The sequence below is a fragment of the Egretta garzetta genome, unplaced genomic scaffold (assembly GCF_000687185.1).
Source record: "Egretta garzetta isolate BGI_Z169 unplaced genomic scaffold, ASM68718v1 scaffold56, whole genome shotgun sequence".
In the NCBI taxonomy this organism is placed as follows: Eukaryota; Metazoa; Chordata; class Aves; order Pelecaniformes; family Ardeidae; genus Egretta; species Egretta garzetta.
The window spans coordinates 7,373,906-7,401,146 of NW_009260182.1; the positions used below are offsets into that span (position 1 = coordinate 7,373,906).

At 42.6% G+C, this 27,241-nt stretch overlaps 1 protein-coding gene across 1 annotated transcript; it reads right to left on the bottom strand.

Annotated features, from left to right (window-relative positions):
* PIK3AP1 (phosphoinositide-3-kinase adaptor protein 1) lies at positions 1–26,735 on the bottom strand. Its single transcript, XM_009642024.2, has 16 exons — positions 26,617–26,735; positions 23,430–23,578; positions 22,436–22,580; positions 20,737–20,879; positions 19,454–19,586; positions 18,506–18,702; positions 16,063–16,252; positions 9,698–9,793; positions 8,052–8,234; positions 7,212–7,274; positions 6,042–6,247; positions 4,347–4,419; positions 3,861–4,016; positions 2,082–2,152; positions 1,785–1,894; positions 1–693 (listed from the first exon to the last, which is right to left on the bottom strand). The coding sequence occupies exons 1-16, from the start codon at positions 26,633–26,635 to the stop codon at positions 639–641; spliced, it is 1,989 nt and encodes a 662-aa protein (XP_009640319.1). The 5' UTR covers positions 26,636–26,735; the 3' UTR covers positions 1–638.
* Positions 26,736–27,241: the final 506 nt, after the last annotated feature.

Genomic DNA, 27,241 nt, shown 5'->3' on the forward strand with positions numbered 1-27,241 from the left:
TAATGTCTGTCCTCCTCAGGGAGGGAAGGGGAAAGGGAAAGGCGTTTTCAAGGCTGTATGCAAAATACATTGTCGAATAAAGACAACTTCTCATCTTCCCATGGTTTAATGATTGCTGGAGGGAGATCCTACACCTTCTGAAAGGTCAGTATGTCCGTACCCAAAATGTTATGCCAAACAGCAGTACATTCACCTGCTCCTGCTGTAATGAGTGTTCTTCAAACAAAGTCTTTGAACAAATTATTTACTTTTTCAAGCATTTTTTTCCAGTCAAGCCCTTGTAGGTTGTATCGAGGGTTTTGGTAACAATGCTTATTTAGTTTCCAAAATGACGTGTTCTTTCTTGGTCAAAGGCAAACTTTGGTGCAGGGCTGCCAAGGTACACATTGTGTTCTCCTTCCCAACCATGATACTTCTTCTTGAAATCCCAAAGCACCAAAACTCTTCCAAGCAAAAAAGTTATAGAAGGCCAAGAAGTCTCAGTGAAAATCATCAGAAAAGTCACCAGAGCTTTAGGGAGAAGGAAGGGGAAGAAAACATTTGGCTCCCACTTATAAATAATTTAAGACAACCCAAAAATATCTGTACAAACACACATACAAACAGAAAAATCTCATATTCCGCAGATGTTGAGTGATTCAGCGACCTCTTGGGGGCACAGGTGGAGGATAAAAGCCTTCACAGCTTACAGGTCTATAAAAAAACCCAGAGAATATAAATACATTAAAAAATAGCAGAGAACAGGGTTCTGGAACAACACATTGCACACAGTAACATCATATCTAAGAATACTGTACAAGCAATAGTCATACATGAAGAAAAACAGGCTATCAGTGATTCAGCAACAGAGCAGATGCCAAGGTGCCAGAACCCTGTTCCTGTCCAAGTTATTTCTTCTGCTCTTCAGCTGCAGTAATTCTACTATTACTGGACAGAGATGCTGTAATACTCGGTTGGAGTAAAACTTTGATAATCTAGTAACTTTCTCCTGCAAGTTAGATAAAGAGCAATAGGGAGAGATCAAAATATTAAAAATCTTTTTTTCAAACTAACTACAGAAAAATTCCAGCTATATTCTTGCCAGAGCCAAGCCACCATACAGAACTTAGTGCACCCACACATTAATAATTACTATTTTAACAGTTGGAGAATTTTATTATTATCTGTACTTAGATAAGCCTCTGCAGCCTGGACTTCATAGATTTACACTAGTTGGACTAAAGGAATGTTTACTTAGGTTTGTGGTGGTCTGATCAAATCAAGGCAAAACCCCTCAACACCTTTTATAAAACCAGTGCAGTTCGTTCTTTGAGGCCAATCATACATGTAATCAAGCGTGCTTTGGAGGGATCTGAAGTTTGTAAAAAGAAAAAAAGTCCAAAGGAATGCCAAAAGGGAGTTCCCTCTGCACTACATTTTGTATGTTCCAAGAGGATCTTGTCAGGAGGATCAGGTACTAAATCTCTGCCAGAGGCAGAATGCTACTCCACCTGGGTCAGTCTTATTATGGCAAGTGTTGTGTGCTTCAATAGTGCTCACTCTTGCAATGTGTGAGCCACAGCAACAGCATTCCAACAGGCGTGTTACCAACTAGGAAACCAATTCCACCAAGTATTACAGATGGAAGAGAAACAAGGATCTTACAGTTCCTAATGGTGTGCGTTTATAGATAATAGTCTGCTAGATTTTGTTGAAAGACAGATTTGCATCCTGCCTTGCTTTCTGCCCAAGGCTTCCATATTTATTCACTGAAAGCTCACGTTTGAGCTGCATTTTAGCTTTACCTGCTTGCACCTCGAGGAGGCACTCTGGGAGGCCTTTCTGGGAAAGGCAGCCTCTCTGCTTGGTGGGCAACTGGGCTGCGGCTTCTAGTTGTTTCTGGGACTTCATTGTCCTAGAAAATGAAGAAAAGGGGTTATAGATTGGCAGAATTTGGTTCTTGTTCGCTTCACAAAAGTGGCGGCTACATGTTGCCATTTCTGAAAATGCAACGCCATCCCTGAGCTCCTTTTCTTTTGCATGAAAACAAAGCCATGTGCTTAAGAACAGCGGAGCCGTGTATAGCAGAAGTGAGAGCTTACCTCGCTGTCCCCTTCCATCCCACTGCTGACACTCAATATGCTCCGAGTGCTGGAGCGGTTACTTGCACTACCTGGAGTAAATAAGCAAAAGAAAACAAACCGATTATTAAATCCTAGTGATTTAACTGCAAATCACTAACTCAGGACTCCTATTAACCTCATACTAACCTCTTGCACACATTGTTTAATGCTTGTTTAGATTAATTTATTTCCACTATTACTTTTCACACATTCAGGATCCAAACAATGGCATTTCATACAACAGACCACAGGCCAAACCATTCAGGTTTGCTTTCTGCCCTATCTAGGTCCAGGCTTCTGGTTAAACACAACCATAACCTAACTGAAAGGATCCAGTGCCAATATCAGCTGGCAAGTCAGGTAAATATTTTCACAAGTGTTACACACCCAACATTTACGTATATTTAAATTATCAGTCCCCACGTCCTTAACAACTGCGTGGAGGCAGATGGCCGTGAGCACTGCCACACATTCATTCCTGGAATAAGTGACTGCTTGAGAGCTTATCGTTCCCAATACCCGTTTACCACCTTCTCTCACAACAATCCTTATTCATCACAGGAATGTTTCCTAGTCTATTTCAGAGCTAAAAATGACACCTTTGTTCAAACAACCTTCAACAACCATTTATGCAAACCTATTTAACTTGCACGGACTCAAGAGTGGGGAATGTTTTTGCAATCAGTCATGCCATCTCTGAAGAGGACAGCAACTCACAAACATATCCTATGCTGCTATGGCTGGTTTCATTCATAAATACATCATGTTCTGTAGGGCTGGGCAATACTGGGACACTGACGTTCAGAAACCTATACATTGAAATGGAGGCTAGAGAGGTTTTCTCCTAAGATGCAGTCCCTCCCTAGCCTTGATGAGGTAACTCATTATCAGCTGGTACAAACAGCAGCACTTAAAGAGTGTTAAATACTGTGTTAGGGTCCATTCTTGCAATCATGCCATGGGAAAGAGAGCCAAGCTGCACACAGTGAACTCTGTAGGCTTGTCAACATTTCTCTCACAACTGCTTATATACAAGTTACTGGCTCAGTCAGCTGCCTCTGGTACCTACTCTGGATGTGTGCCAGTGATATCTTGCCAAGAGCCACAAAAGGAGTAACCTTACTGGGACTCAGTTTTCCTTTCAGAGGACCAAAATTATCTTAATGATTTCTGCAAGAATTGCTCAGTCTGCAACAACAGCAACCACACCGGGATTTAATTTGCACAAATTAAACCTAATAAAAATGTGCAGACTGTGCAAGTCACTCAAGAGGTCCCACAGTTACCAATGAAAAATGCTGTCCTGTATCTACAACAATTGAGGAAACTACGCATAGAGACTGGTTCCCAGTCTGCAGTATAACTGTGCCCTTCAGACCAGAAGAGCACACTGCCTGCTGAGAGTCACAGCGAGGGAGCATCCTCTTCTCTAAGAGAGCAGCTGCCATCTACTTTTAAGAACTGAAGATGGGTGATATGTCTTCCCTGAGAAGGTGCAAGGGAATCTTTCACTCAGCTTTCAGGTTCTCCTTCTGCAGAGATGGAGACACAAGATGCCCAAAGCACTTGATGTGCCTGGAGTTGCTTTTACAGTTTTGAGAACAGCCAGCCTGAGGCCTGCAGGGTTTGTGGTGGTGGTGTCAGCACCGTGATTCAGGAACAGAAGTCCTGTCCCTTGAGCTGACTCCAGAGTCAAGCTGGGGAAGTATTTTTCATCCAGCTTTCCTGTAAAGAGGGTGACACTCAGGGTTTGCTTACTTGTTGTGCTGGATGTGCTTTCTGTTTTCCAGTCTCCTCGCTTTATCTCCTTTTTTGGTGGGAAAATGTTTTTCCTGGGGGCGTATTCATATATTCCACATTCTGGTTTTGCCAAAGTATTATGAGAATGTCGAATGGGTACTGTAATTTCCAAATCTGGAAGAGAAAATGAACAGTTCACCAGGGTCTATGCAAGTATAGCCTCTAAGACACAGCTTTGCACCCAAGAACAAAGTTAAACGTAAGGGTGATCATAACTGTACATGAATGAATCAAGATTCATTCCACAGATGTGGACATCCTTTCATCAGTCTGGGAAACTGAGGAGCAAAGCAACTTCCCCAATGTTTTAGCCAACAGGCACATAGATGTGAATATTAACATTTCACATAACTACAATACACACAGAGACATTTCTGCCTGAAGACCCTATTAATATTGTTAGCTGCTTCATTACCAGAGAATGTCAGAATCAGAGACTGTTACCTGCACTTTTGTCTTTTTTTTGCTTCTCCATTTGCCTCCTGGTTATGCTGTCTCGTAGTCTTTTCAGATTTTCCTAAAAACACCACAAGATATTGTTTTCAGGGCTTTGGATAAAGGAGGATGAGCAGCTTTCTGACAATACCAATATTATATTTCAGCTAACTTTGCAACCAAGCTGTAACAAAGCCTGCTAGACCTGGCTGAAGTCCAAACCATGTCAACAAGTATTAATCTATTCCCTTCAGAAATCCGTATGTACCTTTCAGAAGCCAAGTTTTTTCAGACATTCATTGTGTATGTTAAGGTCAAGTTCACAGACTCACTGGCAGTTGCAGATAAGCAGCATATTTTGTTTAGAACTCACTCTATTTTCTATTTCCACTGTGACACTGGCACAGAAACAAGACCCATAATCAAGTAACTGCACTGTCCTTTCTGTGCTAATGAACAGATAATTCTGACTGCAGGGACAGAGGAGGCTGCCACGCATCCCAGAGCATGAGGGACAATTCAGACAGAATTCAGGATGTCCCCACTGAAGCAAGAGGGCACACCTGGAAATGTAACTGGGAGCAAAGTCTCTTCACTGTGTGGCAGCATACTGCACTTTACAGTAAGGACAGGTGGGGAGGGGAGGGAGGAAAAAAAAAAAAAAAAAAGAAAAAAAAAGGACAACTTTTTCCAGCAGGGAAATACATATAAGAGGAGGAAACCCCTGAATAGGTGAAACAGCAGACGGAGAGATTGCTGTACCATGAGTACAGCAAGATCTGGAGCAGAGACTTTGAAAGCTGCTTATGTGATCGGGCACAGAGCATGCCACTTCATCTCTGCTACAGACATCTACTAAAGTAGCACTACATTCTTTACTGATAGAAGAAGGGATTCCTCTGACTGTTTCTGGGCAGAGAGGGCCCTTCCAAGTGAGAATCAGGAGAATAGTTTTGGCTTTGTTCTGACAGCTCCCAAAGCAGCGTCGCACACCAGAGACCAGCACCTCAAGCCTGGGAGCAGACTGCCACAGCATGAACAAAAGGCTCCAGAAGAAGCAGGCAGTAGTTTTAAAGAGGGAGCCCTACTCTAACTTGAGAATAGAAATTTTAAACTGTGACTGCTAGTCCCACCGGTCATTACATTGCTGCTGCCAATGTAACAATTCCCTCCTTCAGCTAAGCCACCTAAACACTGTGTTGCACTAATGACTGTTGCTAGACCTTGCCCAGCTAAAAAGAACAGGCAGTCCTGGAGCCATCAAACACCCAGGGAGGGATCAGACCATCTACAAGATAGGACTTTAAAGCCAATATGCCATCTGGGACACTGAATCTTCACTGATCTGAAATGGATGAGAACTGACGAGCTAAATGTTCATCACAGAAGTCTCCTGCCAGCAGGTAGGTGCTAGGTGACCTCGAGAAAGGTAATTTAGCCAACTGGATTTGGCCCAATTCCTAGTGTACAGATCTCTAAAAACTAATAATACTACTGCAAGACAAACAGATGTGTAAAACAGCCACCTGCTTGCTGCTGCATGGGAACAGCCCCTCCAATGTCAGGAGAGAACTCTGCTAGCTGGGGGACTGCATTAGCAGTCTTCCTGCTCCAATCATGAAAGAAATGTACCCACACTGAACAGCTTGTGATATATACCTAGAGAGACAGCTTTATTTCTTAAACAGTGGAATAAGCCTGTACCTGCTGAAACCGGAATGATTCTGATCTCTTTTTCTGGTTCAGTTGCCACTCCTTAAAATGAAGTACAGCTTCATCAACGGTGAGTATGCCCATTTTCACTTGCTCCTGTAATGTAATCAGCTGCCGTTGACCTGGGGTTTTCATTCCAGCAAATGGATCATATATGCTTGATTGAGACAGGTCCCTTACAGGCCTGACTACTGTCTCTGAAAAGAGAAGAACATCAAAAACATTATTGAACTTGTGGCATCTGCCCTCCTCACTGAATACAAAGAAACTCAAGCACCCTTGATATAGCAGAGATGCAAAAAAACCCAGTATTACAGACTGAATGTTTCCCTGACCAGAAGTGTTTTGTCCTTACGCCATCCTGCTATTTGTCAGGGCTAAAAGCCCAGCTGAGAGGTAACCTTGTACGCAAATACGTCTGACGGATAATCTCTGTTCTTAAAAACATAATTTAAGTGAACAGCACACAATGTACTCCTTAAAGTGCTCTGCTTCCTCACTGCAAAAATTGCTCTCTCCCCAGCAATCCACAAAACAGAACTTTCACCTTGGCAGTCACAAAGCCAGACTCTTCCTAGGTAATCTGTGCAGTATAACTCCAGAAACAGAAAGGTGAAAACTCATCCTACTGATGCTGGCCCTTTGTAACTCATTTGCAACATAAAGGAGTTCCCAACACGTGAGATAAAAGCTCAGATGTGGTTCCTGGCACTCTGATAGCGATCAGGATAAGAGATGAAAGAGTAAGGGCAGTTTTGGAAGTACATAGATCAATGGCAAGCAGTTCACTAAAGGTTAAATAATGATCAACAGGCAGCGACTATCTCCAGAAGATCAAAAGTGGGACATCAACTCCATGAAGTAATATAGGTCACAACATAAAAAAGGACTTCAATGTTCATTATGAACCTGACTGAGGATAAACTCCAAGACAGGGGATATGTACAGTATGTGATAAAAGGGTACCCTCCTCACACTCTGCAGTTATAAAAAGTTTCCAATGTCACATAAGGTCAGAAAGGTTGTGTCATTCATATAGGACTATTATCCCCAGAGCCTTGTAAAACAGACTATTCTGTCACACATCACACAAATGAAGCTACTGCAGCAGATTTGCTTTTGGATTACTGGAAAGATTTTCAGGGCGAACTTCTGACTTACCTTTCTTAACCTTTCCTCTAGGGACATAGAGATTCTCAGGTCTTTGAGCTTTCTGTGCAAAAACTGTAAAACAAACACCCTTTAGATACTGAAATGCATCTCATGAAGACAGAAATAGCAAGGATGAATATGGGAAGCATACACAATTCTGCACTGCATTACAGCTTCTGTTACCCTACTAAGTCCATTGAAGAAAACTTCTATTGACCTCAAAGAATTTAGTTCAGCCACCTCTAAAAGAAATCTGGACATGCTTTCCCCATAGTCCTGTCATGGGGGAAGGAGAAGTCACTGAAATTACTCTCCTACACATTACCATAGTTCTTGTTAGAACGTTTGTGAAATACAACCAAGATTTCCAAAATTGCCCAGCAAACTAAGAAGCACAATTTTCTTCAATTTCAATTAAGCCCCACCTCAGAGGGCGGTATTGAGGTATAGAATCATGTCCTATACAAATGCTATTGAATCAGTGATAACATTACAGAGCAGCAATATCTCAATTTATTAGCTTGACTGTGTCCTTATAATACCAGGATTTTTCCTATTTAGTTGGATTTGTTTATACTATTTGGAGGTAATCTGTCATCCTACTGCTTTCATCAAGAGCAAGCTCAGGCCAAGACCTCAGGATACAACATCCCCACATTTTCAGATTAGGCAGAAGATGAAAAACAGATCTGAAATTGGATCCCAAATATAATCCAGCTCCAGAGCCAAATAATCCAGGGGTCTCGAAAACATGTAGATTTTCTCAGTGTTTATTTGGCAACTGGAGCCCATGTCAAGGCCATTCTACGGCTGACTAGTCTACAGTTTCAGTCCTGGTACCCAACTCACTTTTGGAGATGTACAGTTCATTGTCTGGCTGTGGAGAGCTGGATTCTGGTCTTGGAACAGGAACTGGAGGTCTGCTAGCCATTTCCTGTGGAAAAGTATCTTGTTCCACTGAGTAGTATACATCATCTTCACCATACCGCTGGTAAACTCCTTCCTCTGAATCTGGCACATCCATACTACCACCTACAACAGAGTAGTTTGTAAGAAAAACAACCTGGCCACTTCACCGAACACTGGATCCCTCCAGATGCACTACGTACCACATTTCTTACCAAACTGGCCATTTCACAGGCAAAACCGTCCAGTTTTGCCGTGACTTAAAGTGTCAAAGCCCTTCAAGACAGGACTTGGTGAAGTCATTAACATCTAGTAGCATGTAAGTGTTTGCCACTAAGCCTGTACCACCTGTTTTGGTGAAGAAACCATAGTGGAAAATCTCATAAATGTTTTTAAGAACTCAAGGAACAGTTAGTTCAATTAATTCCAGTTAATTAACATATTGTAACAGTTAACAAATCAGAGCACTGGTTTCCAAAAGCTACTTGTGGTGGTCTACAAAGTACTACAGAGAATTATTTCTTTGTCTGAAATGAGCAATTGCCATCAGCTGACAATATATTTGATCTTAGAACAACGTGTCTCAGAAGGAGCTGGGTACGCATGTCTGTACTTAACAAGCTCAGCTACCATTATACCACTTCATCATCTCCATTCCATTTTCACTCCCTAACATGACTGCAAAATCAAACACTGCCATACCTGATTTAAAAGCTCATTTCCCTCTGTTTGCATGCTAGCAAAAAGAATTAAGAGCCCCTGGACTAACTCGCTACTCTGTTACCAAGTCACAAATGACTACCCAAACCACTGGACTGACTTTCCTTTAGTGATGTTGCAACACCGAGTTGATTCAATGCAAATGGGATTGCCAGAGCATTGGTGTTGGCAGGGAAAACAGAACAAGATGTTAAGAGCCCCAGACTTAATCTTGCTCTGAATCCAGCTGGGTCACCCACAAAAAGTGAGCCTGTATCCCATGGAACCTGGTGAGTCAGGAAAAGGCTCGGACAACCCCATCATGCTCAGTGGGGATAGCATGGAGCTGAGGTCTGACTTTGGCCAGAGAAGGCAGAGGGAGCACTGAAGAGGCAAGAGCATAGATCAGGTTTGGGAGCCAGCAGTTCTCTTCCTCTTTCTAGACTGCTGTTTTCCATGGATGGACTTTTGAATGAAGCATCTACATTAAAATTCATCACTAGCTTGTGCTGCTCTACTTTATACTCAGCTTCTGCCTGTGAGGGGAGCCTGCACCTAGATGAGGACACCAGAATTAATTCCCATCACTAAGGTAAGGACAAAAGACAGCCATCCCTGAATAGATACCAGCTGTGTGCTTGCACTCACTGGTAGTCAGGGACTGGAACTAAAAATCACTCTTCCTTTTTGGTAAGAAACTAACTGCGTTTGTGAAATCACCTACCAAGCTGCTTTTTCTGTTGTGCCTCATTTGTACCCACTAAGGCAAAGCTGTCCATGTCAAACAGTGCAGACTGGCTCCTATCCTAAACAGATCAAGGAGAAATCTCAAGTTCCATTCAATTGCTTTAACTGTGCTACTGCCACCCCTCTCTCCAAACAGGTCTCACCTTCTAAAAACTTGCGCAGCATGGAGTCTTTTGTAGTTAGAGAAACTTCATCTCTGGCAACTGGACTGTCTGGTTTGGACTGAAGCATCTCTACATCTGAAAAAAATCAGAAAGATGAACCTGTTGATTATGCCCTTAAACATGTGGAACAATGTAATATAACATAAAAAATTATGTGGTATTTCTGATTGGACCTTTGGTTAATGGTGAAAATCAAAGAGGAAACCAGGCACTTGACCAGACATTTGCCCCAATAAAGGCTCCTAAGTTGCTATGTTCAGTCCACTCTGCACAAATCTTTGCCAGCTGCCTGACACTTAAGCTTGAGTGTGACTAACATCGCTTATTGAGAAGTTCTGTCAAGGCTCCAAGCGGGCACTGAGGATTAACTATTATTGAGAGTGTGTTGGCCAGGTGAAGGTTTTGGCCTCTGCACAGTGCTCCTGAGAGGCCAAACTGTGACTTGGCAAAACAAGACATTAAGGGCAATTTGCCCATGACACAGAAGATAGTATTTGTTTTGTTTATTGGATAAAAGTCAAAACAGCTGTCTGAGTTAATTAGTTGGACTGGAAGGTGTTTAGAGGGTCAGATGACTATTTAGTATTGAGAAAGGAGTGATAGCAAACAATAAGATACTTTAAGTAAGTGTTTTGACAAGAAGAATCCTGATTTTAAAAAGAAAAAGGTCAAGCTCATTGTAACCCTAAAATTAATCCTAAAGCTAAAATAAAATGCTAGGTAGTCATGCTCCTAATGATCTTAAAAACAGGAATGGTATAAATGCATTGTTGAGGCTTATTGATGTAAATGAATTGTTGAGGCATATTGTGAAATATCTACTACTACATAAACTAGGTGGTTTGGGTTACATGACAGAATATGAAATATTTCTCTCTAAATGTATTTTTAATATTTGCTGAGCTTTCTTATTTTTTTCCTGCAAAGCTGAGGAGAGTATGAGAAAGGGATAAGAATATGCTAGCACAATTTTGCTTCATTAGAATGTTGTGGATTTTTTTAAACAATAATTGTCAAAGGAACCACTGACAGCCATGTGAATGTAGCTTTAACCTCACAGGAATACCTCCAAGCACAGCCACAGCAATAGCGTATGCTGTGTGGACTAACCCCGCCAGCAGCTTCTCCAGAGCTCTGCAGTCCATGCCAAGTTGCATGCTGCTGGAGCTAATCTGCTCACCACCAACCTAATATAAAGTTCCCTTAAGTATTGCTGCTCTACATGAAAGCGCAGATTTGACATTTAAGCATCCCAAAGAATCAGCACTACAGACCTGTATTTTTCTGTAGAGTGACTTCTCCACCTTGCAGCCACCTTAATTATTTTCAACATAGCCTTTAGAAATGAACATATAGGCCCAGAGAAAAGCCACTATTTTATGGATTTGGGGGCAGAACAGAATGTGACAGGCATGCAAAGTTCCTTTCACTGTCTGTGGAGGGAACACTATCTTCCCAGCTTTGGCTGTGCTCTGCAGGATTACTATACCAGCAGTGCAACAGGTTACCATAGGGTTTGTTTTCTATCACTTAGTCAATGTAGTTAAATTCATGAACTAATTAGTTCTCCTTAGAAGACATGATTGCCACCTCACTATCCTCTTGCACACAGGCCTGTCTTGCATACAGGTGAGACCTAACATCTCACCCATGTACCAAAACTGAAAAGAAGTTCTCGACTTCATCAATGACACCTTCTGTTCGTTCCATTTGCTACAAAAACAGGCTGGTGAGACAGAAGTGACAAGAAGGTGGCACACACAAACTTTGGAAAGGTCCCAAAATTTCCCTACGGCTATTGGGGAAAGTTGGTCTGAAGGGTTAGTGGGAAGAGGGTTAAGTAGTTCCTAGATGTCAGAATTTAGTAGCTACAAGATATTTATTCAAAGAGTTTCAGTCTCCCTCTGCAGGGTTTAAGGCTTCAGAAAGGAGCTCAACCAACCTGTGAATGGAGAGGCATACAGAAGACAAGTTATGACATACAAGCCCGTCACAACAGCTAAAATATCCATGTGTGGGCACCCTTTAGAAAGCAGTAACACCCTTCCCCCTTTAAACATTTGCAAACACTAGATGCCAGGTATTCCTGAGCATGAAGCAAGCTACCTCTTTATAGAGACCAGTCATTGCAAGACAAAGGCTTCACTGTGTTGGCATAAATCACAACCTAGAACTTTACAAGCAGTTATGTTTTTATGCACAATTCTTTCAGTTTGCTCAAGGATGACAAGGAGGCTTCTACTTCTTGCATTAACTAAGGAAAAAATAAAACCCAATGAGGACAGTGTTGAAAGCACAGTCTCAAGAGAATAAAAATGGCGGAGGAGAGAGAGGATATGCAAGGGAGTAGAATAAGGGCATCACAACCTATTTATAGGTGAACTAATACCTCCTCTTTAGGTGTTGGGAGGTCTGCAAATTACAGGACAATAGATTTTAGTCAGATGAAACCCTCTAGGACAAAGGGTCAAATCTCTGCATGAAACTCACACTGCCTAGGGTCTGAGCCTCTGCATAGTTCATAGCTATGGAAACAGTGCTGAGTCTGGACTTGTTTCTACCCGCCCTTGGCCGCTGCCACTGTCTGACCCTGGACAGAGGAAATACAGCCTCCTTCCCCAACACATGCACCCCCACACACACAGAGACACAGACATGCGCTCTCCCCCTCCCCCCGGCAGTTTAATCTTCACGCAAATCAAACAGGGTTTCAGCACTTTCACAAGTCCTTGCTCTCAAAATCCCTCCTGCACACAACTCCAGCCTACTCAAAATACTCTGTTTTGCAAAAATCAGCAGGAGGTGCTAGTGAAAGGGAAGCAGAAGCAGCAAAGCACTTTACCTGATGCTGTAGTTCATGCTACCAGACCGGTAAAATGGAGATAACTTTCCCTTTTTGCTATTCAGCCACTACTTGTTACACTGTGTGACTCAGCTAAATGACATTTACCTGCAGCCTGCACCAACCTGGAGCATATTCTGGAAAATTATGTTTGACTTTACAGTTATTTAAAAAGTATGATAAGAGGGAAGTGCTCTTCTGAAGCGGGAACAATTAGATTAAGAAATTAAATAAGGCAATTCAATCTCATTATTAAAAGAACAGCAAACAAGGTAACAGCAGAAGCTAGTAAGTTCCCACTGGTTTGGTTAGGAGTACTTCATGATCTACACTGCTCAGGGCATGAAGACCTACCCGGAAAAGAATGCTCCCTTCCAGCAGAAGGGGAGGCAGTGTTCTGCTGATGAACAAAACCTTTCCCATGTTTTTAATTCCATCATTTATCTCAAAACTTAAAAGGACAACTAGCAACCCAACACAGGTGTGTGCAACTATCATGCAGTGTCAGTTCAAGCAAAACTGTGCCCTTGCACAGCTTCTGCATTTTCTCTGTAAATGTTTCCCCAGGACCAAAAGCAGAGAGAAAAAAAACAACACATAAAAATGCACTGAAAAATCAGAAGTGGGATGAAGAATACAAGAACTAACACAACACTCCAGTATTCAAGTATTTACTACTACTTTTAACTCGTTACAATGGCTCCAGTCCTGTGTTACCTTATTCTCAAACTAGTTCCTGCCAGACACACTGACCCTGTGTTATCTAACCTTCCTTTGATCAGTCTCTGAAAAACTGTGGTGGAAGCACATCTTGATCACAATAAATGGGCATGCTGCCATAGTATGGTTACACTTAAAACAGCCCAAGTATTGTCCTCTACACCACAGCCATAACTACGCACCTAAGGGCTACTCTGACCTGGAGAAAGGACCTCAGTAGAAGCCGATTATTATTTCCTAGGAAGTTTTTCATCCTCACACACCTTTAAGTCAGTACAAAAGCTTGAAGCCTTTATTTGTGATGGCAGTTCTAAACCAGCCAGCACTCCCACTAATTTCAGTGAGCGTTTGCCTGTGTGCTGGTATTCTAAATAATACTGAAAAACCTTCACTTTGAGAGAACCAATCTAAATGTCAAGCACTGTGCCAATTTAACCTTATCCATTACAATACGGGTAGATTTTAAGCACTATTCAGATGAGCTGTAAATATTCTTCAGGCAAAGACTAACAGACTACATAAGAAAAACAGATTTTCAGTAAAAGACTCCTGAGTGCAAGGTAACAGATTTGTGTGCAGGAGCAATACACTAGGAGAACTCCAGAAGAAGCACGGAAGACGCATTCCTTGATGACTTATTACAGAGAAGCCATATATAGCATCTCACCAATGAGGAAAACATTTTAAAACGCAGACTCATTCAGCTCTGCTTTTCAGTAAAGGAATCTTAAATACCTACTTTAGGGACAGCTTGGGTTTTTACCTTTCTAGTCCTACTAGCCCCACAGAGCCTGCAGCACATTTGCACACCAGAAGAACTTTCTGGTGCCGACCCCAGAGACCTCTACCACCCTGCTGATGTGGCTGTGCTTGCAGACACTTCCCCTGAAGGACATATGCCAGATGGGCCTTTGCTATTGAGGAGGCTTAAGGAAAGCAGCCTGGCTTAGGCTTCAAATGCATAACCTTTCCCATCCCATGGCAACCTTTCCTAGCTCTCCATCTTCATGCTTGTCAGCCAAGCAGGTTCTGTTTCATGTATTCATCCAAAACACCAGCCAAACTCCCTCCTGAGATCTGTCAATCAGAGTAAGTGAGGGCAGGAAAACCTGTGTACCTGAACTGTTTAACTTAATGTGTTTTGTTTGACAGAAACGGGCAAGGGGACAGGCACACAACAGCTGAGACAGCAGACTGAGGGAAGTGGCGATCTTCAGCAGGGAAGCAGAAACAAGCACCTTAAAACAATTAGCTCTTCCACCAACAATCTGCAGGGCTGGCAAATGGTTTTCTTGGCAGGAAGCAATTCTGACCTAAATCTGAACCAACAGGAGAATATTTTCAGAGAGGCCTTGCAGAGTCCAGTTCAAAAGTGGTAAATTACAGGGAGCTTGATCTGCATCCACGAAAAAAAGAAATATCCCCTGCATAGTTTCTGGGAGATCTGGACATTTCAGGGGTGGAAGATGACAAGTTGGGCTCAGTGTTTTTAAGCATGTTTTTTCCCCCTCCACAGACTTAGTCTATCAACCCCATTCAGAGGTGCACTGATTGCAGGCAGAGCCTCCAAACATCTAGAAACTCTCATTCCCATTACTATGAACAACAGCAGCTTTGTTCCTTAGGAGTCCAACTGGTCTTACTGCTTATCTCCACCTGAAGGCAGAATAATCCTGGTTTTGGTAGCAAAACTATCCCTGCAGTGGCCAAACAAATCTTCACAGAGAAGGATTTATGATTTCAGGCAGAGAACTGACAAAGTTCTGGACTCCATAATCAACAAAAATACAGTTTATAACATAATTTAATCTAAAAGAGGAGAAAACCAGCCCAGGACAGATATAGTCTATAAGCAAAAGGATTTCAGCAAGAAAGCTTTTCCCCTGAGGCAGCACACGTAAAACTGCAGAAACCCTAGAAGTCCTTATGCAGGTACTTAATAGAATAAGCTACATTCTCTGCTCATCATGGGAATCATAAAATATCAGCGGGAGGAAGCCAGACCACATAGGCAGATAAGGAAGAACAGCAAATTTACAACTGTTTAACATAGGTACTTAACTTGATATTTGCAATCAGGCTCACTGAATATTAATGGAATGGTGAAAATGTTAAACATCTGCATACTTATCAGAATTAGCTCTATATTTTTAGCAATAAACCAACTGGATTAGAATAATGATTTTTCAATTATAATCTTTTCAGTACACATATTTCTAAATATGTTCGCTTTCTTTTGTTCTCAAGATGTTGAGGTAGAAGCTCAGCTCTCGTTTTTCCGTTTCCCATTGTCAGTAAAATCGTATCTTACATAGTGTTCTTTTCCACAGTGTCTGTAAGTCTGAGCGTCCCTACTCCCTCCTGAGATCCAGGGAGGAAGCAGGACATGGTAGAAAACCTGGTCTCTTCCACATGGTTAATTCACTTGCTCAGGGTTCAGGGTGTCCTCACAGCACTGAGGAAACAGCTCTGGATCTTGTACACTGGCAATCAAAGAAAGGTTTAGAGCAATTTTATCAGCCAGCCAACATCAGAACTGGAGCATGGTTTCCTTGTGGTGAGAGCAGAAAAGCTATAACCAGCCCTGACGCTGAAACTCAACTGAGGTGCTACTATGTATGAGAGAGACAGATCAGCTTAGGCCTCTTGGACAGGGGCTCTGAGCAACCTGATCTAGTTGAAGATGTCTCTGCTTATGGCAGGAGGGTTGGACTAGATGACCTTTTAGAGGTACCTTCCAGCCCAAACCATCCTACGATTCTGATTCTACAAATATACATACAAAGATCTTCTGGGGCACCAGGGACAAATCCAGCCATAGATTCATAAAGTTCTTCATCGGAGCCAGGATTCAAGGAACATTTCATTAACAGATCAGTGGACAGATGAGCCATGGACTCATAAACAGACTCATCCTCCTCGCCTTGCATCAGCTCTTCCTTAATGTGACTCTTCAGCATATCTGCAGTTTCCTGGAGAGGAAGGAGGGCAAGAAAAAAAAAAAATGTATAAGTCTCTCTTAAATAAAGAATCTGGATCATCAAAGCAAGCAAAAGATATCTCACTCTCCCATCACCACCAAAAAAAAAAACCCTCTAAAAGCAGCCCATTCCCAAAGACTAAGGCTTCTCAAAGGAATTAAAGCTCCTCTACAGCTGTCTGGGCCCAGCCTTCAAGATCTATGTTGTAACGATAGGCAACGAAGGTCAGAGTGGTTGGTGCTGACATATGCTGAATAGCCATTACAGCCTCTTACCCCCTCAATTTCCTGTCCTACTCAATGTCTGCAAACTCCTAGAACATAAGCGAAGCTCATTCTAAAAATACAAATGCTTGTCAAAGGCTATTTTGGGGTAAGCGTAGCTGACCATAAGGGGGAAAGCTTGCTACACGTGGAGCTTTTACATGAAAGCTGTGTAGATTCAGTTTCAGTTTCTTGGCATTAGCAGCGGCACATAACACCCAGAGTGGGAGTACACAGACCCTTTTCTGTGAGATTAACAGGAAACCTCACAGAAGGCAGCTGTTCATGTAATATAGGCAACTTTCGATTCACAGGACAGCAGAACCCGTTCTCACATATTTGCAACATGGTGGGGAGGGGGAGGGCAGTGCAGGTCTTCACCAAACCATGCAAGGGAGCAAAATGTAAAGCTTCATCCCAGCCTTCTCCCCAGGTTCCAAGTATGTCACAAGCACAGCCATCTTTGTACAGTTGTAGTACTACAAGATATTCCTCCATCCACAACCGCCACCTCATGGGCCTTCAATCCACAGGGCATGTGTGTCAGAACTGTCTACACATGCTTCCCCTCCAGTCAAAATGGGTCAGGCCGGTAGCTCAGGCGATGCTTTAGGGAGGTGCAGAGGAACTTTTGCCAGAGAGAAAATTATGCGAGTAAAGGGGTTTACTTGGATTTTCAGATATCCATACTAGTAGTGTTTCTAGTCACTACCCAGCAGTGGACACACTGGTGCAGATGATTCATGTGCTCTGGTACTAAGCTGCACAGACAGCTTGATGGTTGGTAAGCAGGACCTACTCTTAACACAGCTCTGTCACTGTGCCGGTGGAGAGGAGGACACAGGAGGAGCACAATACTGCAGTAAGAGGTTGCAAGGACTCCCTGAGCATCTCTCACTTATCCCAGTGCAAAGATTTTAATCACACAATTTACAGTTTCTGCAGCCCTCCTGATCTCAGAACAGGGAATGACCTTTATTTATCTCCATTGTATAACCCTAAATACATGCTTGTGTCAAGAAGCAAGCCCCAAGTCCGAGAACCACCCATGCCCCATAAATAGGGCTTAAACAGTACTGTAATTGGCTGGCAAAACCACACTAAGGCTGGCAAATCTATCACCCACCATCCAGACAACTGTTAAGGACAACTACACACACACAACTTTTCAACTGAAAGCAAAGGCAAATAAAATCTGCTCAAGAATTCACGTGATCTGAGTCAAGGAGCTGCTTGTTATTTTGAAGCATACAGGCTGGAAACAACTCAAATGGAAAAGAAAGGATAAACCCTATGCACTCCAAAGGACCCCACAGAAACAACTGCCTGGTGCAGCTGGAGTCAGGTCCATGGCATAATCTGGAAAAGTCAGAGTGCTGTTTTCTGGGGACAGGATTAGCTCAAAGAGAACTGAATTGGGCTCACAGAGAGAACAAGTAGGGAACAGACAACTACCCTAACACAGGAAGAAATGGATTTCAAGTGGAGCAGGCAGACTACACGCATCAGCTGCGAATGAGCTAATAAGCAATCTAGACTGTGCTCGTGACTAATCAGAGAGCACTTCAGACTGTACATTCCCAAACATATTCTGTTCCCATATTACTCCCTTAAGTGGGATGAAGGTACTTTTGTTTTCCCAAGATCAGAGGTTAGAAGAGTGCAGCAGGCACCAACCACATTCCTGCAGAAACTTCATTAGAAGGGTGGATGATAAGGAAACCCCGCATGGCAGTCTCTGCTTCAATCTTATTTGCTCTGTGCAAAAGCCCAAGAACTTCCCCAGCTCCAGAGATGCACCCAACCCTCCAGTGTGGAAGCTTTCAGCGTGGCTGGATGTCTGTCTTCTACACCCTACCACGCCGCACTGCACCCTTTATTACCCCGTCACTCCTGCCCCCACAACACTAAGTGCCAAGCTTGGTACCACTGGCCCACACCGGCTATGGGACAATGCCAAAGGACTGCTGCTTCCTCTTACCACGTATTCATCAATGAATTGGCGGAGGTCCTTAAAGCCGTGTTTTTCTGCTATGGTATTTGGATAGTGGCCATATTTGTTGGCTACACTGTAGGCCTGCAGTGCTCCAGGGCAGGTAAGCAGCAAGGCAGTGAGGTTCTTCAGCCCGTATCTTGCAGAAAAGTGAAGCAGTGTTGGCAACTCCTCATCCCTCTGATCTGTGAGAACAGGAGCCTGTTAGAATCTAAGTTTCTCTTTAGCAGCAACAGAGCAAGTAGGTGAGAAACAAAATTCCTAGCAAACACACAGACCAAAGCAGCTGTGAAAGCCCTGAAAAGTATCTATAGTTTCAAAATGGAGCTAACTGCACAAATCAACTGAGGTATCTAGCGCATCTCCAGCTTAAGTCCTATGACCTTTAGTGGGGAATCTGGCACTATAATAGCTTAATGTATGTAGGATCACAGGTCTGCAAGGACCTCCTAGATTTTCACTGCAGTAGGATCCGGCTGCTGTAAGGCAACCATGTCATGGGGCCACACAAATCCAACTGCTGAGTGCCCGCTGTGCACCTTAGAGCAGAGTCATGGGGTTGGGGAAAAGCACTGGGCTGGGGAGAAATGCTACAAGGGACTGGGATAAGAACAAAGGAGAAAACATGTGAGATGTTTTGGGGAGCATCATCTTTTCACTCTGGTTGTGTTTGAAGCTGTCTGCATAGCTGCACCTGTTGCAGTGCAAGGAAATGAGACTGATGCATGTAATTAAAAAAGCGTCACCCGACCCAAATAGCAATCCCCCTTTACAGGCATCATCAGAAATTTAGCTTCCTGGCTGAGGTCCAAGATTTTTGAGACAGACTGTGCAGGTACCACACACTGCAGTGTTAAGGCACTCCAAGGTAAAACAACTGATACAGATTTAAAAGTTGAAACAGTTTAAAAAGAAAACAAAAATCTTTCTACTTACTTGTTGTCATATCTTCTTCTTCCAGCTGGTTGATTCCAAATAGGTGTAAGCCACTGGCAGGAATGTTCTTCTTGAGTGATTCAGTCAACAGTTTGTCCAGTGCTTCTATGCTGTATGGCACGATTTTAAAGGCCTAGAGATAAATGGAAAGTGATTTTGTTTGGTGGAGTCTGGAGATTCAGTTAAGGTGAGATTTATAAGGTGTTTCTTTATTTAGCACACATCAGAAAACAGTAGGCATAAATATCAAAGGTAGCAATGTTCAGGTCAAGCAAAAAACATAAATAGATTCCTGGTCCAGAAAGAGAGTATCATCATTTATCTGAGCAAATGAGAACCGTACCCTCAACGACAAGACAGAATACAATGAGAAAGTCACTCATGCAACTGGAAGCACAGAAAGCTGTTATGTCCTACTTCTTTGACGGGTATAACCTTACTTCTGAAACTGTTCCAGTGAAGCGTCACTCCTGCTCTAAGTATAAGCTAGTCCGTTTTGAATTGCTCTGGTGTACACTCTGGGTTTGGCTTTTGGACTGGTTCTTAGCCAAAGACTGGGAAGCATGCCTATTCCCCAAGTAGAGGCACAGCACAATACCAACTGCTCCACAATTTGAACTGAAAAGAAAGGGAAAGACAGTCTTCCCTGCACTAGGTACACTGGTGACTAACAACACTACTCTGTAGGCTCCCACTACATGGCTGATCAGGGACATGCAGGCAGGCAGCAAAGACAACACATCTGGAGAACCTGCTTGTGCAAGCTTTACCCCTCTAATAGGCTTCAGGTACCCAAACTGTGCAAAATATAATATGAGAACTGAGGAGTGGCTTTAAAGAAATAAGTGCTAAGAATAAACAAATCATTTCATGTTACACTACTTCATTCAGCTAGTATGAATCTTTGCTACCTTTTCACATATTTCCCAAGAACCCTTAGGTACAAATTTCCAAACAATTTATTTCTTTGTGGTACTTTCTGTTATATCAAGTTCTGTCATCCCAATCCTCTCAAGTCATCAAGCTCTAAATGTGAGTGTTGATTCACTGCATTATTTTTTGTTAATTGAACAGCCTGAGTCACCTTAGCCAGCTATTTGTTCCAGAGACAGAAAAAGCACCCATGCTTTTGCTAAAAGGGGATTTTACCATTATGTGAAAATCCCTAAATAACCTTGCATTTCTTCATTTCATAAGAGCTACTTCATGGCAAGCACCTTTGCTTATGCACACTTGTCTAGCCTCTGAAAGATCTGGAAGAAGCTGTTTGCTAGAGTCATTACCTGGCACATGAACTGTACCGGGTTGGCTGCATTCGCCAACAGACTGCTGATTTCCTCCATGTCGGTATGATAGGTGACACTTGTTTCTCCCACCATCAAGTCCCCCGAATATATCTGCATAGGCACTGTCCCAGAGGTTAAATCTTTGAAAAGAAAGAGAAGAAATCACTTTTAAAAACAAACAATGGGAAGGAGTCTGCATCAAATACCCTGAGGATAGGAGGAGTCTGGAGATACTGCCGGCTGGATACCAAAACAGTTTCTGTTGTATTGAATCCATGAACAGTCATGAAAAAAAGGAGATTACGTTGGTCTGAACACTAGGTAGGAAAGTACTTTGGAACTACCTTCTTCATAGCTATGTCAATGCATATCACCTGTGACCCACTAGGTCCTCTGCTAACAGTATTCTGGACCACTAATGTTAATGGTACACCACCTCAAACCAGAAAGCCTCACACCTCTCCAACCCTGGCTTTCTCTGGAGCAGTCTCTAAACCATGTCATAAAATATGAGAGCTGGGGAAGAAGGGGAGAGAAACCAGAAAAGTCATTAGGGATTTTGCAACCCCTGTCAGCCTCACTAGCCTCTGAATGAAATCAACTTAAATTAATTCCATCTTTACCCATGCACAGGATTTATCTCCTACCTGCACCTTAGGGGCTTCCTTATGTTTTGTCCAGTGTGCATTCATAGGTCTGAACTTTCTCTTTGAAACACAAATATTTTGAAGCCCACTGAAATTAATCTTTCCCTGTATATATGCTTGGCTGTTAACAACTCAGGAAATGATGAAATAGTTACAGTCATGCACAAAAGGAATTAAAAATGTATTTCTTTTACTGTTAGAAACTGCAGAGCTTACGCAGTTGTACAGTCCATCAATGTGAAGGTCATGTTTATAATTCAAAGTGCAAGTTAGTTTCCAGGTCCATGTTTAAATTATAAATCTTGATTTAAGACAGATTACGTTGAACATTTTTATGTGAGTGAGGTGACCTTCTTTAAATCAATCCACCTCACTGACTTTACAGGAGTTTCTATAATGACTATTAGTCTCTATTCTCTGAGCTGGCACAATGACTCTTCAAGATGACAGACCAAAGTAGATTAAATAAAAGCATGCTGGGAAACTACTATCAATCTGTAGGGCTCCAAAATCTTGCCCCTAAAGTTTAGTGAGCCTAAAGTTTACACAACCTACAGCTTTGTAAATTTAAATATCTAGAGTGACAGAACATATCTAAATTAAAAGGCAAGCCAAGATAAATAGTTTCAGTTCTGATCACAGAGAGATCATCACACATTAAGCACATGCTGATATAGTCATGCAATTATTTACTGGCACTCACCTTCTCTTGGAGCCCTGCCAATGCTAATGTGGTTGTGGTTACAACACGTAGTTAAGTTCAAAGTGCTTTACTAGCTCCAATCTGCTCTCAGAACTCCCAGTAAGGTGTTTACACATTGCAACCCTGCCGCTGCTGAGGGGAAAACAGAGCCCCTGAGCAGCAGTCTAGCTCAGTTCCTCATCACTCAAGTATCACAGATGAGAATGTAAATTCAAGATTTCCTGGCCTCAACTTTTTGTGTGTTGCAACCTTTACCCTTATCTCTCCGGCACTTTTCAGGACAGGCAGGTTGAGAAAGAAAGGAAGCAATGGAGAGAGGAGGGGAGAAAGTCTCAGCCCAGCTTACTTGGAGCCTCCACAGAGATTGTGTACTCATTCTCCATCTCAGCCAGCACACGCACAGACGACGCATTCTCTGGAGAGAATTCAACTTCAGTTTTCACTTCACCATCTAGTTTACATTTCATAATAATATAAACCGTTGTCTGCACCTAAGAGAAAAGGCATCACAACATGCAGGTTCACAACATAAAAACACCTACTTTGTTAAGTCCCTTTCTAGGGATTTTTTTGTCAATGCAAGGAACACATAAATTATCAGCTGTCATTTTCACAGTCCTGAATGGTTTTCAGGAGCATCTTCCAGTCATGGAGCAACTGGGCAGGTGGCTTCCGTTACAGCTTGCACCAGCACAGATACATGCATTAAGCTGAAAAAACTCCAGATTTATCAGCTAGATTTATAAACTGATTAAACCTAGATTTATAAAATTATTTAGTTTCAACTCTATCAATCTCTTCCCTTAAGCAGCACAGCCCCATTCTAAATAGAAACAATGGAAGAAACTTCCATCTGAGGGGATGCTATAGTAAGAAATGTTTTTCAGACAGAAACCCATGATCCAAGCTCTTCAGAGTCACTTGCAGGACATGCACCAGAATTGTCATTAGACTGCATCCAGGCTGCGGAGTTAATTGGTTCATTACAATCACCTTACGCCCCTTGCCACGCCTAAATCTCACCAGAACAGAGGGTGGGAAGAGTGTGAATGTGCCTCGCAGCACACAAGACAAGCAGCTATATTAACGAGACTATCTGTCAATAAGTGACATTGCAGCCTAGACAGCACTGGGCACTGCATGTTAGCAAGCTATTTCTGGGCCTTAGGGAACCAAGCTCATGAAACAGAGACACTGAGGACAGGGGGCCGAGAGCTAAGGTGACAGAAAAGGAACTGGGGACTAATTCCAAGGCGTGTAAAGCTGTCCATTACAGAGCAGCGTAATAGGTTGCACCAGCCCACAGTAAGACTGTAGCCCAAGGAGTGGATATACAGTACCCCACACCGTATGCGGTCAGGCTGCACCACCGGATGGTCCCCAGTGCTCTTGGGTGATCCATGTTCTTCACTCATGGCAAGTCTGTGGGAGTAAACTGGGTTTTTCTCGTCTTCTGTTTCTGTATCCGTCACAGAGTCACAGCCTGAGTCTAAAATAAAGCATACAGAGTCCTGTTACATCACTCCCCTTTGCTGAAAATGCATATCATACACATCCACCCTAAGAAACAGCCAGTGAGGTGGTGGGGTGGAACTTGCTATTCTTCTCAAAGTAATGCTCAGAAAAGGGGATGTAGTTGAGGAAAGGGAAACTACAGAGCTTCCTCTTTTTCCCTTAAGAGGATTGCTGGGGAAGATTCACAAAGACACAAAAGTGCTGGAGTAGCACTGAACATGTTTATGAAACAAACAACAACTCCACTCTTTGCTGAGATGGACAGTCCCTTCTCACGTTAGATAGGAAAATTAGAATGTCAATGTCTAATATAAGAATGATTAGCAACTGGACTCATCTGACTCCAGCTGTGCTCTGAGTACACTGTAGGACGGGCAGCAGCCTTTAGTCTTCCTCTCCTAAAGTCAATGACGAAAACCAACTTTTCTTTCATTTCAGTAGTTTCTTTAGTTTTCTGGATCCTGCTTATGCTGCTCATCCCAACTCCCAAGTTCATTACAGTGTTGACAAAATACAACATGAGGCAGTAGTCTGAAGGGATCCTGTTCCTCAAGCAAGAACTATAAACTCCTGTATCTATAAAAGTGAAAACTGAAATGTATCAGAGCCTTTGCCTTGAAGAACAACAGTATTCTACCCAAACAGATCCATGTATAGAAGCAAACATATGTAACCCTACAATCTGTGTGTACACAACAATGTTCTCATTCCTGTTTCCCAGTAACAGCATGGATAAGCAAACAAATTGAATCGATATCAGTAGCTGCAAAAAAACCCATCAAGAATTAAAATAGAATACAGGTCTCCTACCCCTGCCAGAAAATACTTTTCCCAATTAGAGAAAGGAAACAACAGATGATTTTGTAACTACTTAGTAGAGAGTGCTTTCTTATCTAGTTTCTACCTCTCGATTTACATGATTCACACATTTTTTTCCCCTGCCGCCCAAAACATGGGGTGAAAGTCACCGACTTCCCCTTGTCAGAAGACTAGTATCAATTCTTAAAACTATCTCCCATGGCCAGAATTCTCAAACCTCGGAAAATGGTGGAGCAGTCAAGGATTTAAGACAACACTTTGGAAGTTATTTATTATTTACCACTTACTGTAAAGCACACCTGTAAAGACCAGTACAAATTATTTACTAGATCAAATCTCAGATTTGGACTGGCAGAGTTTTTATGTTAGTAAGAAATGTTCTATTTAAAATGCTCAGTTCTGATGAGAAAGACCTAAGCAACCATATGCACTAACCTGTGGGATCCATACAGTGAAGCTGCCAACAGTCCAGGTTTTACTCAGAATCCCCCAACCTCTGGGTACATCAAGTTTCCACAAATCAAGACAGACAAAGTTATTAAAGCAGGCTTCTATTAGAAGTTCATGTCCTGCTAGTTTCAAACAGTGAAGCTAGCAGTCAGTCAGGAATTTAAATCTAGACTTCTTCATTATTATTATTATTACCAAAGACTTAAACTTAGGATATTTGAAATGCTTTGTCGTGTGCATTTTTGATGTATTTTCTATACATTTAAATGGGATTTTATTAATTATACAAATGCAACTTTGCTTTCAGGAGAGAGGTTTTAAGGCACAAAATTTTAGCAAATCATTCAGCTGAAATTTTTGTCACAAATAGTGGTACACACACACTTAACTTAAGTATGTGAATCACTCCACATGGCAAGTAGGCCTACTCTCGTGGGTACAAGTAGATTACTGCTTTAATGTTTGCTGTAGAAAGAGTAGAGCCAAAGATCTGCAGTTCTGTGAAGTTCAAATAAGGCATCACCACCAACATCAACATTTCTTAAACAAACCCAGAATAGTACATGTAATTTAGCAAATGGGTTTTAATACTGCACTACACAAATCTGCAGATTTGACTAAGAAACTACTTTGACACAAGGCTATGTACTGAAGGTGGTCATGTGGATATTCAGCTAGTGGTACTAAATATTATAGAAAACAGACTGAGGTTTTAAATTCCTTAGTATTTTAATTGATACTGTCCAAAGTCATTGGCTGGAAGAGCCAGACTGCAGTTTTGGGAACCCTTCTCTTAGGGAAGGGTGGGCTACTCCCACCTGGGAGTGCCAGCTGCATAGGAGAAAATAAAGCACTAATGCCACATCCTTCCCTTACATGATAGCTATCACATCAGGTGGTTGGCATATTCAGACCCCTTGTCTTTTGGGGAGGAGGAGAAGAGGCAACTATTACTAGAATAGCGTCTCTGTGATCTCTGCTGGTTATTTCCAATGGGACTACATCAGAAAGATTAAGCTCACCACATATATGCCCAGCACACGGTCCATTTCAGAGGAAGAAGAAACCTAAAGCTGTGGATGTCAGCTACAGTATCTACAGTAAGCAAGAATAAGAGGGACACAGGGAGAGAACAAGTCCCCTGGGTCTCTGCTTTATGGATGCTATTTGATACTAGAGACAGATCAGATAAAGAATATTAGCAGATAAAGAATAACTTGAGCTTTTAAGAAGTTCTGGCATTGCCTGATCCTGTCTTGCACTTCCACATTCTTGTAAAAGAGTTGGCTGCCAGGAGGTCATCTGTAAGAACAGAGCTGTTGGGTAATATGGAAAGAAGCAAGCAATGTTAATCAGTAATTGGATTAACAGCTGACAGAATAGGCACTCAGAGTTTCGGGTATGAATTATTCATCTGTTTTTCCATTCAGAAAATTCTGAAATTGCAAATTACCAACTTCCCACAAATGCAATGAAGTGATGCTATTCTTGCAAACCCCAGTCACATGCTACTGACTTGTGAACATGCAAGCACTGGAAAAGGAAACCATCCCATTGCGTTTGGTAATATCCACTGTCTAAAGAGACATGTTGTTAGATCAGGCTTCCCACTCAATAAGATACTTGCGTAATGACAACCCGTTTGCATATACAGTTTCAGCAATTATATCGTTGTAACGATACCCAGGCTAGAGAGGCCTTCACTGAGGAGATAAACAGATTCATTAGAAGTTAAGTGAATACCTGAATTGAGCTTCTCCATGAGCAGCTGCTGTAGGTCAACAGCTCGTGGTTATAATCGGCTCGGCCTTGACTGGAGGTCCTTTCTGTTCCCCTTTAAACAAGGACTACCTCAGGCCACGCTTGACAGTCTGTCAAATACTTGTGAGAATAGCAGCAAGGGGAGGAGATGCGGTCCAAGAAACCCAACCACATTTCCCCTTGAAGAACATGCCCCCCTCCAGGAAGCATCAGTAGCTGAGCTACAAAGAGCAGCCCCGCACCGGCCCCTTCTTGCCTGCCCGGCTGGGCTCCCTGCACAGCTGCCCTGCAGAAACTCACCCCCAGGAAAAGCCCAGGGAAAACGCAGGCATGACCACGTACTTCACGAGCCATTTAGCAGCTTTAGAAACCAATACGAAGCAGCCAGTTATTTTGACCTCTTGCTGTACAGCGCACGCAGCTCGCTCTGTCATCCATTTCCTCCTGGCTAAGCTGGCGGGCTATCGGCATGGAGCCGGCAGCTGTGGTTTCTGAGAAGTCAGCCCTTACACCACAGGACACGTGAGCGCTCGGAAGGAGTCAGCAGCCTGTCCAGACCACTCTGTCAACCAACGAAATGGCACGACAGGGCAACAGCTTGCCCCTA

Coding starts and splice junctions, on each gene's coding strand:
- PIK3AP1 (XM_009642024.2), bottom strand. Junction 8,235..9,697: donor GCTGCGCAAGTTTTTAGAAG/GTGAGACCTGTT, acceptor ACTCTGTTGTAG/GTGGTAGTATGGATGTGCCA. Junction 4,420..6,041: donor AATCATTCCGGTTTCAGCAG/GTACAGGCTTAT, acceptor TGGTGTTTTTAG/GAAAATCTGAAAAGACTACG.